At 37.4% G+C, this 14,568-nt stretch overlaps 1 protein-coding gene across 1 annotated transcript in view; it reads right to left on the bottom strand.

Moving 5' to 3' along the window:
- DOK5 (docking protein 5) overlaps window positions 1–12,506 on the bottom strand; it is a 164,094-nt gene extending 151,588 nt beyond the window's left edge. Inside the window, exon 1 of the mRNA XM_044661123.1 lies at window positions 12,441–12,506. Coding sequence (XP_044517058.1) covers window positions 12,441–12,506 — 66 coding nt within the window. The remainder of the gene's footprint in view (window positions 1–12,440) is intronic.
- Window positions 12,507–14,568: the final 2,062 nt, after the last annotated feature.

Here is a 14,568-nt window from a genome sequence, read left to right as displayed (position 1 = left end):
GGTGACAGGCCCAGTAGAAAAGGTTAAACACTCCCAGAAACAGAATAAAATGATCTGATGCCCTGCTGAGATTCCCCAATGAAATAGCAGGCAGCTTTGACAGCTGGATAAGAGGAGGGAGTTCCCATTTCCAGAACATCTGCTTAACAATGGAGCCAGAAGACAAAGGATCTAAGAATTTGAGAATGTTAGATACAAGCTTTTAAAAGGCATACACCACAGCCCAACTTTTATTTCAGGTTGCCCATTTTTGGTAGGGATACAGCTCTACCTTTTTTTCTGATTGTGTCTCTGTGCCAAAAGCAAACTGAAAAATCATCAGTGCTTATTAGAAAACTGGCTTGAAACCCAGGGGCACTTAGATTCAGATGCCTCATTGATATTTCCTGTCTACTCTGTAATCTGATGGGTTAGCAAAGGAGACAATTTCATATTTACTGTAATATCTAAGCCTACTTCTGGCCTTAATGAGCTATACCTTAGAAAATGGGATATCTGACCTGGCAAGGACCTTAGAGGTCTAGTAAAAACTCCCCTTTATGGAGTAAGAAAATGAGGCACATTTGTATAATATTTTATTCTTTTCAAAGTGGTTCACACCTATTTTCCCCTCACAAGAAATGGTCTGTGTCAAGGGCAATGGGGAAGTTATTATCCCCTGTTTTATGAAAATAAAAGGTAACTCAAATGACAAAATTGTGACCATCAGTGCCTAGAAATCAGGCCTCACAATTCACTGCTATTTCCCCCATACTAAGTGGCCTGATTTGGGCTTATTTTTGAATAAAGTTTGCAACATTAGAAATAAGTAATTGGCAGAGGGGAACCCCACATTATATCAATCATTCACTCAAAAAATGCATAACATTTCTTTGGATTTATGAATATATGTATACATATATGTACATGCATCGATCCAGACCTGGGATTTCATCAATGTAGAGAACTTCCAGGAAGGAAACTCTCTTTACTGATATAATTCAGCAATTTAGCTTACCACTTATTCTTAGGAAATTGCCTCAGAAAGAACTGTGTTCAAGTTCTACTTCTTAAAAGTATTGGTTGTAGGCAAAGAGGTGATTCAGCGGTTTGAGTGTCAGATCCAGAATCAGGAAGACTCCAGCCTCAAATATTTATGAACTGTATGACCCTGAGTAAGTCATCTGCCTTAGTTTCCTCATCTGTAAATGAGGTAGAGAAGGATATGGCAAACCACTCCATTATCTTTGTCAAGAAAATTCCAACTGGGGTCAAGAAGAGACACAACTAAAACAACTGAACAGAAAAAAACTAAATTGTAAGCTTTATGAGGTATCTAGGTAGTACATGGGATAAAGCATCAGGGAGAACCTGGATTCAAATCTGGCCTCAGATACATTCAAACTATGTGAACCTGGGCAAATCACTTCACCCAGACTGCCTAGCCCTTGCTACTCTTCTGTCTTAGAAATGATACTAAAAGAAGGTAAGTTTAAAAAAAAAAAGTATGAGTTATATGACATTAGCCCATTAGCTTTAATTAGTTTAATTGTTCATTGCCTCTAACCAATTCTCTAATATAAACTTCATTTCAGGATTTGGATTGTATCTTTTATTCCAATAGCATAAGAAACTCCAGGATGAGGAAATGCCCTCTACCAATGCAGGAACACAACTAAGAATGTAAGTGACTTACCCAGGTGCACACAGTAACTAGAGACTAGACTTGAAATCAAATCTTCCTGGCTCCATTTTCTGTTCTCTATCCACTGTGCAACCTGCCACTATATGTATGTATGTATGTGTGTGTGTGTGTGTGTGTGTGTATATATATATATATATATATATATATATAAATACACCCATGTGAACACACACAGACACACACAAACACACACACTCACACTGCTGTTATTCATTCCTTTAGACATGTCCAACTCTTTGTAACCCCATGGAACAGAGCACACCATTCTGATGTCATATCTTTTAGCATTTCAATACTGTTCATGATGTTTTCTTGGCAAAGATACTGAAGTGGTTTGCCATTTCTTTCTCTACTATATCACTTTTTGTCAAAACTCTATTCTATGGCCTGTGTGTATGTATGTTGTTTGTTTGTGTATGTGTGTGTATATGTGTGTGTATATATATGTATATATGTATGTATATGTATACATATACATATACAGAGAGAGAAATGCATAAAGATACAAATATAGTATATATTGATTTATATATTGTTTTATTGGTAACTTGGTATAGGTATACATTTTAATTCATGCATCTTCATTTTAGGAACATTTAAATCTGTATGATCTTTATATTTAAATAATTGACAGATTTTTCTTTTATTAGATACAATAAAAGAAACAATATGAAGCTGATCAAATTAATGAGAACTAATTATTCAAGCAGATTCACTAACCTATTTTTATTCAATTCTTTAACCACATATATTTGGCCTCAATACATTAATGACAACCAGGGCTGATTTTCCTAATTTCCTTTTTAGGCTTAAAATACATCACATCTAACATATGGCTCTGCTCATCTTCCACACAAAAATACTTTATAATATTTCCCAAGATGACTTTAAAGATTAATCATCTTCAATGTATTTCTAAATCTTAAATGGCAACTTCCATTCCAGTCTTACAATCCTTTCTCTTTAAAACAGAAGAAAGTATGATCCCATGAGCCCCAAGACTCCAACTGGAAATGACCATATCTCCTGTCTCAGAGAATATCCTGCCCCCCCCAAAAGGATCAGTTCAAGCATTTGCCTTAAACTAGTGCTGAAATTACAAATTATGCATCCACATGCCAGAAGCTCTCTGAGGAGAGTCTCTAGCATCCGACCCTTTGAAAATAAAATGAATGATTGTCTACCTCACAATTTAGCAGCATATTTTTCATTTCAACTTTCAATTCATCTCCTTAAGTTTGAAAAGATTCAAATCCACCATTCATCCACTTCAAAACTTCTAGCAAATGATGGATTTAAGTAGATTAAAGTCTTTTTTGTGGCCAAGACCACAGGAAAAAAATATTTTCACTCCACATCACATTTTAAATCTAATTCAAAAAGTCCACTAGGTTGTGTTCATCTTAAAACAATTATATAGCCTATAGTCCTACTATCAGTATATCATAGCACATAAACAAAAATAGCACATTTGCAAATTATTTCATGGGACCTATTCTAAGGAGAGTAAATAGCTCCAGTTTGGGGGGCCAGGGCAGTTTTGTTTTGTTTTGTTTATTTACTTTCTTTTTCAAGACAGTATTTTATATGAGTTACTGAAAAGTGACTTGAAAAACAATGATATTTATACAAAGCAGACCAAAAGTCTTAGTGCAGTTTTAAGTTTGAACACTAAAAATTACACCCAAGATTTCAGGGACACTCTAGATTTAAAACTGTCAATGAGTTAGTAAAATTGTTTTATTAACTGACATCTTCTTTGGAGTATAATAAAATTTTATTTTAACCTGAGCTAAGCCATTTGTAAATGATCTAATTTATCTCACTCCTAAGATCACTAAGCTGAAAGAGACCTAAGAAATCATTTAGTTCAAGACTTGTATGTTGCAGGTAAGGAAATTGAGAGGTTGAGGGAAGTGACTTGCCAAAGGTCACAAAGGAAGCCTGAGACTAAAACACAGATCCTCCAACTCCAAATCCCATGCACTGTAATTATGCCACACCTTTTGTTATATTAGTAAAGGGGTCTGAGAGTTTGAAGTCTAAGGAAATGTGCCCTTTTAAGGTGTCAAATAAATACAAGGCAATAAACTCCAGTTAGAAAAGTTTAAACAGAAACAGACAAAAATGCAATGAATTACACCGAATTTTAGCATCATTTACTTTCCTTTTAAGTGCCAAATTTGAGAAGTGGATGTAGAAAACTTATCTCTATCAAATATGCAGGACTGGCACAGGTTTTTAACTATAAAACTATGGAATTAATTTGTGTGTGGTAAATTAATTTTAATTAACTCATGGTTTATCCATGTAGGATCAAAAAATATAACTAGACATAATTTGATCTTTACACACACACACATGCGCGCGCACACACACACACACACACCTTGAACTAGACAATTTTAGACTTAAAGAATTTTATCCCACATATTCATAAGATCATGGGAATTAAAACTTCAAGGAACTAGAAAGAACATCTAGTACAACCTCCTCATTTCACAGAATTAGGAAGCTGGGATTTGGAGATGCAATTAGTGAGTTGTTTAGGGTAACATGGGCAAGTAGGTGGCACACTGGATACAGTGCCAAGTCTGTAGTCAGGAACACTCATCTTCCTAAATTCAAAACTAGCCTCAGACACTTCCCAGCTGTGTGACCCTGGGCCAGTCACTTAATCCAGTTTGCCTCAGTTCTTTGTGTGTAAAATGAACTGGAAAAGTCAAATCACTCCAGTACTTCTGCCAAGAAAACATCAAATTGAGTCATGGAGCCCTGGATACAACTGAAATGTCCGTCATCTGAGTCCCAACCTAGATAGGTTCATATTTTGAAGTTTTTTTTTCAGTCATTTCAGTTGTCTAATTCTTCAAGATCTTGATTTTAAGACATTCAAATTTGCAAATAGTTAAGGAGAGAGAGAGAGAGAGAGAGAGAGAGAGAGAGAGAGAGAGAGAGAGAGAGAGAGAGAGAGAGAGAACAGGACACAGGGAGCACTGGACTTACACTGAAAGAAACTGACCTGGGTTCAAGTCACAGCACTGGAATTTACAAGCTTCGTGACTAAGGATAAGTCACTTGGTCCCTTAGAACCTGAGTTTTATATGATCATACTTGCATCTCTGTGTTGCAATGGTGTGAAAAAGTAACATATAAACTATAAAGATATATGTGTGCTTAGAAATACATATTGATTATATGTATATGTTTGTGTAAATATGTACATACATGGATTTGTGTGTATATGCATATATAAATTGTAAAAATGAGATGTAATATGGCAACATGAATAGAAAGTCTGACTTGGAGTCAGGAAGACATGCCTTCTACATATACTGGCTATATTTGACCTAAAGTAACTAGAACCAAGGCTGCCTGAGTCATACATAGTACATTGCTCTTTCTACTCTCCCCAGTTACCTTATTTGGCTTTCCTATTGGATGGAGTCTTTGAGACTACAGATTATAGGAGCAGGTGCTAACCTGAATTAGCAGAGAGTTTTCCTTCTCTAATAAAAAAATAATAGCTAGCATTTATATAGCACTTACTATGTGTCAGACACTGTGCTAAATAAGGACTTCACAATTATTTCATTTGATCCTCACAACAACAGATGCTATTACTAGTCCCATTTTACAGATAAGGAAATAGGCTCAAAGAGGTAAAGTGATTTGCCTAGGGTCACAGAGCTAGTAAGTGTCTGAGGAAAGACTTTGAACTAAGGTCTTCCTGACTCTAGAGCGTTATTCTAATTCACTGTCACACCTAGTTGCCAGAGAGAATACTCTCTGAAAATTTCCTATTCCAATAAAACTATGGGCATTCTTTAAAACAAAAAGAAACCTACCAGAATATGAATATTTCACATTTATAGAGAAGATAAGTTCTTAGAGACAACTGTGTCTCAGTGGTTGGAGACCTGGACCTCAAGACTGAAAGACCTGAGTTGAAATCCAGCCTCATACTTCCTAGCTGTGTGGCCTTAGGCAAGTCTCTTAACTTCTATATACCAAGGAAGCAGCTAGATGGCTCTCTGGATAAGAGTCAGAAAAATTTGAGTTCAAATTCAGCATCAGACACTTCCTAGTTGTGTGACCCTAGGCAAGTAAATCACTTAACCTCTGATTGTCTGATAAAAGTATCCACTGGAAGAAAAATGGTAAACCTCTCCATGTCCTTGCCAAAAAAAAAACCATGAGGAACTACAGTCCATGAGGTCACAAAGACTTGGAAACAACTGAATGACAACCACACAAAAAAAAGCAATTTGAAGGCAGAAGAGGCTTCATTTTTGACCTTGCATCTCTTGTGCCTAGCATGGTTCTGTACTCATAACAGAGTGGCTGCTCAATAAATGTTTGATGGGTAAAATTGACTAGAATGCTTTCATTACCTATGATGCTACTGAAGACATGTATTCTCAGAAATGAATGTGCACCAGTCAAGAAATGAGAATGAGAAATAACAAACTAGGCAATTTACCACTTAGTAACACTTAGGTATAAAAAAGAAAGGAACAGTTTCAAAGTATCTTTTATGTGCAATTTTTGGTCAAATGGGGAAAATAAGCATCCCAGTAAGGAGGTCTTATGATGTCTGATGGAATCAGAATGTATTGTTGGTTTTAGATAGATTAACTTATATGAACCCTCATAACAAAACTGAGAAATAGGAAAAAACAAGGAAAGTATTATTATTCCCATTTTAATGATGTGGAGAATGAGGCTTGAAGGGCTAATAAAAAAGAAACTTAGAAAACCTGGCAAAGTGGCAGAGCCATTCTGGATTCTAGGAGTTCCATTCAGAAAATCCTTTCCACTGAACTGCCTTAGCTTGTTCTTATCCACATGGTAAACAAATACATTGTCAGAAATCTATCTTCCTTCCTTCCTTCCTTCCTTCTTCCTTCCTTCCTTCCTTCCTTCCTTCCCTTCTTTCTCCACCCCCTTTGGTAGTTTTAAAAACATAAAATATATGTAATTATAAAGAAAACCAATTTATAGTTAATTAAAAAAAACTTTTAAAGCTCAAAGACACCAAGTTAAGAATTTATCATTTAAAGATTGTGGTCAGAAGTATATCATGTTCAATAACTTGTGTAATGTAGCTGAAAAAGAGATAAAGTATGCTGTAGTAGCAAGAGTCCCGAGTTTAAATGAGTTAGGGGTGTCTGATGACCTCTAAAGTCCTTTTGGCGGCTAGGTTGTACAGTAAATAGAGCACCAAGCCTGGAGTCAGGAAGGCTAAACTCATCATCCCTGAGTTCAAATCTGTTCCCATACATTTAGTGGCGGTGTAACCCTAGGCAAGTCACTCATTCCCGTTTGCCTCAATTTCCTCATCTATAAAATGAGCTGGAGAATGAAATGGAAAACCACTCCAATATGTTTGCAAAAGAATAGTCAGACACCACCACTAAAAACAATTGAAGAACAAAAGGCCCCTTCTAACTCTACCATTATGGGATTCTGAGTTTCCATCCATTTTGTAGTCTTTCTTTGTACTGAGGGAGTTCTAGAATTTGAAATATGCAATGAGAGCTTAACCAATAAATAATCTCAAATCTGTACCTTTAGTATGCAGATGGGCAGCCAGGTGGACAGAGCACCATCCCTAGAGTCAGGAGAATCAGAGTTCAAACTTAACCTCAAACATTTAGTTGCTATGTGACCCTGGGCAAGTAACTTAACCCTATTTTCCTTTGTTCCTCATTTGTAAAATAACCTGGAGAAGGAAATGCCAAACAACACCAGTATTTTTGCCAAGAAAATGCCAAATGGGGTCACAAAGGATCAGACACCATTAAACAGCAACAACAAACACTATATACTTACATACTTTAATATACAGCTTATCCTTCCTAGGTATCTCTTTAGTTTGCACCAAAAGATCTTAGAGGTTATTTAATTGATCTCTCCCTTCTTTGAACTTATTTTTCATTCAGAGAAGAATGTAAGTTCCTTGAGGGTAAGGGCTGCTTATTTTTGCCTTCAGATCCTTAGCATCTAGTTGGTGTTGAGGATATAGTAGACATTTTAATGATTGTTAAATTTAATTGAACCACACAACCTAATACCCAATTGACCCAAAATTTTGCTTCCTCATTTCTGAATGAAACCATAATTGTGAATCCATTAATGGCAGGGAATACATCTTCTTTTCATTTATTACAATTTTAAATGCTCCCATTGTACCTATAACGTGGCTAAGAACAAGTAGATATTCAACAAAGAGTAAGATAAGTTTAGTAGGCAGATAAAATATAGATAGATTGGGGGCAGCTGGGTAGCTCAGTGGAGTGAGAGTCAGGCCTAGAGACAGGAGGTCCTAGGTTCAAACCCGGCCTCAGCCACTTCCCAGCTGTGTGACCCCAGGCAAGTCACTTGACCCCCATTGCCCACCCTTACCAATCTTCCACCTATGAGACAATACACCGAAGTACAAGGGTTTAAAAAAAATATAGATAGATAACTATAACACACTTTGTGTGATAAGTGGACTAGAAGAATAAAGAACAAAGTACTATGTAAGGTTTCAAAGAAGAAATTTTATATATCAGTTGCCTTACTATCCTCAGTTTTAAAAATGAGAAAACAAAACACAGGGAAGACAAATGATTTATCCTACAGAATAAATCATCTCAATTTTCCATCCCATGATATCCATTAGCACTGATATCCATAAAAATATTAACAGACCAAAAAGACGGCCTCTGGGGTTTGGGGTAGATCCCCTATAGAGGATTTATTTCTAGAAGAGTATGGAGAAAAACTGCACAGCATTAGGACATGTGGAAGGGCTGCAACCTGCTTTACTGAAGGGCATACCTGAATTGATGAAATCATATCCAATAGCAAATTGATATTAGAATTCCATTAGACTATGTTTAACTTTGCTAGACTACCAAATGCTAATGTGTCTTTCTGATGCCTGAAGGCACTTGCTCCCTGCCTAAAATCAACTTCGCCATCTTCAAACATATGATGCCCCTTACCCTACTGTGATAAATCTCAACAGCAAATAGCTAGAGATCTACTAAAAGAGATGTTGGTTCTTAACATGGGATACAAGATGTCCATGAATAAACTTCAGAGAGTCTTTAAACTCTGCTGTGAAAATTATATTTTATTATGACTAACTTCTAATTGAAATTTAATATTTCTTTCAATTATGAACACAACAAAAATCATACTATGAAGGGGTTGATGAGTTTTACCAGACTTCCAAAGAGGTCCATGACATGAAAAAGTTAAGAATCTCAGCTTGAGAACAATAACAATAATCACAATAATAATGTATTTTATAACAGTTGATAATAGCTAACATGTATCTATTTAGTTCTTTAAGGTTTGCAAAATACATCATTTGATTTTATTTTCACAAACTTGTGAGGTAGTGCTATTATCATCCTCATTTTCCAGATTAAGAAAATGAATCTAAGAAAGCTAAGTGACTTGACCAGGGTCATACAGATAATGTCCAAGATAAGATCCAATCTCTGATCTTCTTCATTCCACATCCAACTCTACTATCAATCATTTCACAAGTATTTAGTAATCACTTAAATAGGTGCTGAGGATCCAAATATAGAAAACTTAGATGCTTTTAATTATATCTGCCATTGATTACATGGTGATTTAAAGATGTAACTTTTTATTATATGTAATTAGAAAAATAAAATATCTTTGAATAAAAAAAAGTAATCTTATCTGATCCACACAAATAGCCTAGTGAGTAAGTAGTACAAGTATTAAGTGACCTAGCTGACCTCAAACAATAATAAACGAAATATTTTCATATACATTACATTATTGAGGACATTTGCGTCCATAAATGGAGGTGATAGGGGCAAGTAGGTGACTCAGGGGTTTCAGAACCAGGCCTTGAAACAGAAGGTTCAGGGTTCAAATTTGGTCTCAGATAACTCCCTAGGTTTGTGACCTTGGGCAAGTCACTTAACAATACACAGTATTAATTCTAAGGCAAGATAAAATCAAAGGAAGTGATCACTATATATTGCTTCTGTTCCTCTTAATTCACTAGAAGTTCAGGTTGTACAATAATCAATGTTCCACATAATTCAGTATTGACACAAAAAGCTTTAGTAACAACAAAACAAGACCTGGTCCTTGACTCTGTCAATAACTCTATGTATGACCTTGGGCAAGTCACTTTCCTTCATTTTTAGCCTTAAAATTTCTTTCAGTTATAAACATTACATGTCCTTTATTCCAAGCTCCATGCTCCTACTTTCACTTATTTTTCATCTCTTTTAATTGGATTGCCAGATTCTTTCATTCGTAATGCTAGAATTTTAAAAACAAATTCCAGGTAAAATGTAAATATTAACAAATATTGATAGCACTTATCCTATCATTCTTTTCCCCTAAATAATCAACAGCATTCAAAAGCATTCTGAAAGCCATTCAATTTAAGGCATAGTCAAAAGGAGTAAACCCAGACTGACAAAGTACATTGCCAACTTTCAAGGTAGTATAATATGTGAAATTAATGCAAAGCACCAGGAGTCACATGAATTTCTTTTACTTTCATTTCATATCTTCTGCAGAGGCCTAGTGATGACACAGATCTACAAAATTTCCATTATCCTAATAGAAAAATACTCTCAATGCACATAAACTGGAAAGTTAATGGTAACTAGTCTTTCCAATAAATCATCATATGTCACAATTGAGCAAAAACTTTTTCTTATGAATAATTCAGGCTTTATGCATTAATAATACATGTACTCTTACTATTGGAATGATCCCTAAACACTGAATGATAAGTTCTTGGCAATTTCTGAATGAAAATAATTAAGCCTAATAATAGGCATATTCTACATCCCCCTCAAAATCCAGCTATTTCAGCCTCTCAGGGGGCAATGAAATGACTAGATTTTTTTCCTTATTCTAATTAATTTGTGTGGCACAGAAGCAATGGATAGTAATGTGTTTGACTCCTAATTAATATATAAAATAAAAAAACTTAAAGAGGTCTAATATCAGTTTCCTTACATTTATTCTTCTTACTTGCACAAGCACATAATTATAGGAATAAAAGTATGGGACTGCTTTATTAGGCTAAAATAGTAATGATGTCATGCCACTAAAATTATTAAGGTTTACTCTTTCTTATACCACCCAAACAGGACTTTCTCCCTCTCCTCTACTCATGCCTTCAATGTTTACTACTTTGCCAAGAAACTTGAAACAAGGCAATCATCAGTAAAAATACTGTAGATCACAGGTCAAAGGACCAATTTCAAGAAAGGATCTACAGAATGAGGGCACTGGTACTCAAATTTGTATATTGTGTCACATTCTCCCTCTCTTAGAACACTCATACTACACACGTGAATAATTTATTAAAAGGAAATATAAGCTTTCCTTTACTCAGATGATTTCCCTGAGTAGCACACTACTTTGGGGGTCAACTCTCACCTCTAACCCTACCCCACACTGTCCTCTAGCCTTCCAAACTGTATTTGAAAAACGGTGGGGAAAAGGTCAATTATGCAAGTCAACATATATTAAGTGCCTTCTATGCACTAAGTATCCCACTAAGCACTGCCTAGGTATATAAAGAAAAGAGGAGGGGAGAGACTCCGGTGCTCTCAAGGAACTCATAGTCTATCAGAATTCTCTTCTCCCTGACAATTGTTTCAGAATAATTCAAACCCTAAATGAGAAGGCAAATTGAATTAACTCGTTAAACTCCAGCACCTGGCCGTGTTTAAACAGCAAACAGGAACTCTGGGTAGGGGGACAAATGAAAAGGGGTACTAAGTAGGCTTGTTTTCTCCACCCCCAAACTAAGTCATTCTTTGGGTCAATGACCTTCCTCCACTGGCCTTCCAGGATGCATTCCAACAACAGACATTGGCCACCCAACCACAGAGAAAAAAATAACTCATCGCTAGTACTTTGACCTTTTCATTGCCTAAAACGACCCCTCCCTTTCTCTTTCTGCTAGTATCTGGTGAAGCACTGTACACGCTCAGGAAGAGGTTACCTAGTGGGGGCTTTCGCCAGCCAAAGCTTCTTACCTCGCAGTTTGTGCCTGCCCAACCACTCTCTCTCACCACTCACCATCCCTTCCCCAATTTGCAAAGTAAAGTTCTTGGCTACAAGTGGAAAGAAGGATTAGGTATAAGGTAAGGTTAAAGGATGGATCTGGGTAAGGACAGCTCAAAAATTCTGACCTAGAGACCTCATTCATGGAGAACTATTTAATAGCAGACTCACAATGCTGAAAAGGACCCCGATTTTTCCCCCATAAGGACTAACAGGCTCTTATTATTCCCTATATAAAATCTTAAGGAATCTTGGGTTTCTTTGGAAGACAGGCTACCACCATCAAACATCATTCTTCCAAAGGAGAAAGAGAGAATGGGCAGCGAGGTCAGAAAGAGAGAGAGAGAGAGAGAGAGAGAGAGAGAGAGAGAGAGAGAGAGAGAGAGAGAGAGAGAGAGAGAGAGAGAGGTAAAGAGAAAAAGGCATGGAAAGAAAGAGGCAAAGAAGAAAAAAGGAGACGTAGCACAGACATATATAGACATACCCACGGTAAGCAAAGAAGAAACCCAGACATATCGCCAGAAATCTTTCAAGTCAGAGAAAAAAGGCAGAAAATGCACAATTTCTTCCCCCGCCCCCCGCATTTTTAAAGGCTATTTTCAAACCACCACCACCACCCCCAGAGGCTGCGATACAACATAAAATAAAACACAAAAGGAAAGAAATCGCCAATACTTACACCTAAGCGTCTGCTCCTAATCTTTACATACCCTTGTTTTACTATGTCATTAAAATTGGAAGCCATCCTAGACTGTGACCCCCTTCCCTCAAGCACACCCTGCCCGGAAAGTCCTTCTGGAGGTGGGGGCTGCCCAGGGTGAAAGAAGGAAAGAATTAAAAAAAAAAAACCCAATGAAGAAAAAAGTTCAAGGTTGGGCAGAAGCTCGTGGGCTGCGGCTAGCTAGATGGCTGGATGGCTGGATGGCTGGATGGATGGCTGGCTGGCTGGCTGGCCGCTCTGTCAGCAGCCCCACTTCACTTTCATAATCCTCCTGACCCAGAAACTCCGAGACGGCGGCGGCGTCGGCGGACTTTAATCCACTTTGAGAAAGCAGAGCGAGAAGAGGCTGGAGCGCAAGGAATCAGCTGACACAGCCACGGCTGTCTGAGCTGTGACTGGAGGGGGCTCTAGTCCCGGCTCTTCTCCAGGGTGGGGAGAGAAGGAGAGGGAGGGAAGACTAGGAGAGAAGGAGGAGGTGCTTCTCTCTGGGCTAGGCACCCACTCGCCTACACACGCGCGTATACACATACGCGCACACTTCACGCAGTCAGACACATTCACATGAGCAAACACTCCTTGCTCTCATCTCCCTCCCATCTTTCCCATCTGCTCCCCAACCCTCTTCCCTGTAGTTTCCCCCAAAACTGAGAAAAAAAAAAAACAGCCTCTCCCCACGCCCCTGCTTCATTGCTAACTCTCTGCATTCTCATTCTTTTCCCGCTCCAGTGATTTATTTTGGGATTCAAGGAAATCTGGTGTGATATCGTCCCCATAGGAAACTTCCAGCGAGAAAACTCCCTCTACCAAGGGAGAGCAGCACCTGCTCTGCAGTTTATAGATTCAAGAGAGTTAGCCTGAGGCATAGGAAGGTAAAGTAAATTGTGAGATCTCATAGTCAGTCTGTGGTGCGTCAGAAATAGGACAGGAATCCAGGTCTGTGACTCCAAACTCTTCATCTACTATGGCAAGATATCTCTCCTATGTACACACACACACACACACACACACACACACACACACACACACACTCACTCAAACGTCTCTGCCAAGGCAGATGTGTAACTTAATTTTAAATAATAGTAATTGTCTTGGGTCACTGAGAAGTTAGGTGATGTGCCTAGCATCACAAAGTCACTACTACCAAAGATAATACTTGAACTTGTCTTCTTGACTCTGAGCCCCCTTCCAAGTCACTATGTAACCCTGCCTCTCAAGCATAAATACACACAACTAAATATAAGGAGAGAGAAAACAGTGTAGTGGAAAGAGAAATGCAAAGGCATTCAAAATTTTAAGTTGTAGCTCTGGCATCTTTTCGGATTTGCTATGAGACTTTGGGCAAGTCTTGTCCCTTCTGGGGGGCTGATTCTACACCTCTGTAAATGGAGATTACTTCAGATCAGTATAAAATGCTTGGGTTACAGGGAATGTTTGATTAGATTTTTAAAATTTCTTTCCTGTCATACAAAATTCTGCTAAAATTGATTTTTAGTTCACTGATGCTGAATTTTTAAAAATGAATATAATTAATCTTTATTTTATTTCCTATATATTACACATAATACATAGTAAATTTTAGAATTTATCTTCTCTCATACTGAGCAGGGGCAACAGGAAGGTTTACTGAAAGCCCCTGGGTATGGAGAGAGAAAAAGTTTAGAAAAATCAGGATTGGATGATTTCTAAGGTTCCTTGCAACTCTAGAATCATTTGGTTCTCTTACTGCTATAATCTGAATCAACTTGGGCTAAAAGTAGACAGTGTGATAGTGACAGAAAGATTATTGAATTTGACAGTATAGGACTTATGATTGAATCTCAGGTATGCCATTTTTCTAGTTGTGACTATGGTTTCCTCATCTAAAATGAGAGGCTTGAACTATAGGATCTTTGAGGCCCCTCTCTCCTCTAAATCCTAAGTGACTCTATGTCCTTGTTTCAACATTTTGTTGTGCAGTCATGCCCAACGCTTTGTTACCCCAGGGACCACAGCTTAGAAGAATAATGGTGTGGTTCACTGTTTCCTTCTCCAGTAGATCCAAGTACCTTTTGTCAGCAATCAGAGGATAAGTGACCTATAGCAAGAA

Source organism: Gracilinanus agilis, chromosome 2 (genome assembly GCF_016433145.1).
Source record: "Gracilinanus agilis isolate LMUSP501 chromosome 2, AgileGrace, whole genome shotgun sequence".
NCBI lineage: Eukaryota > Metazoa > Chordata > Mammalia > Didelphimorphia > Didelphidae > Gracilinanus > Gracilinanus agilis.
Note: the sequence above shows the minus strand (reverse complement) of the source record. Positions and strands in the feature narration are given on the sequence as shown.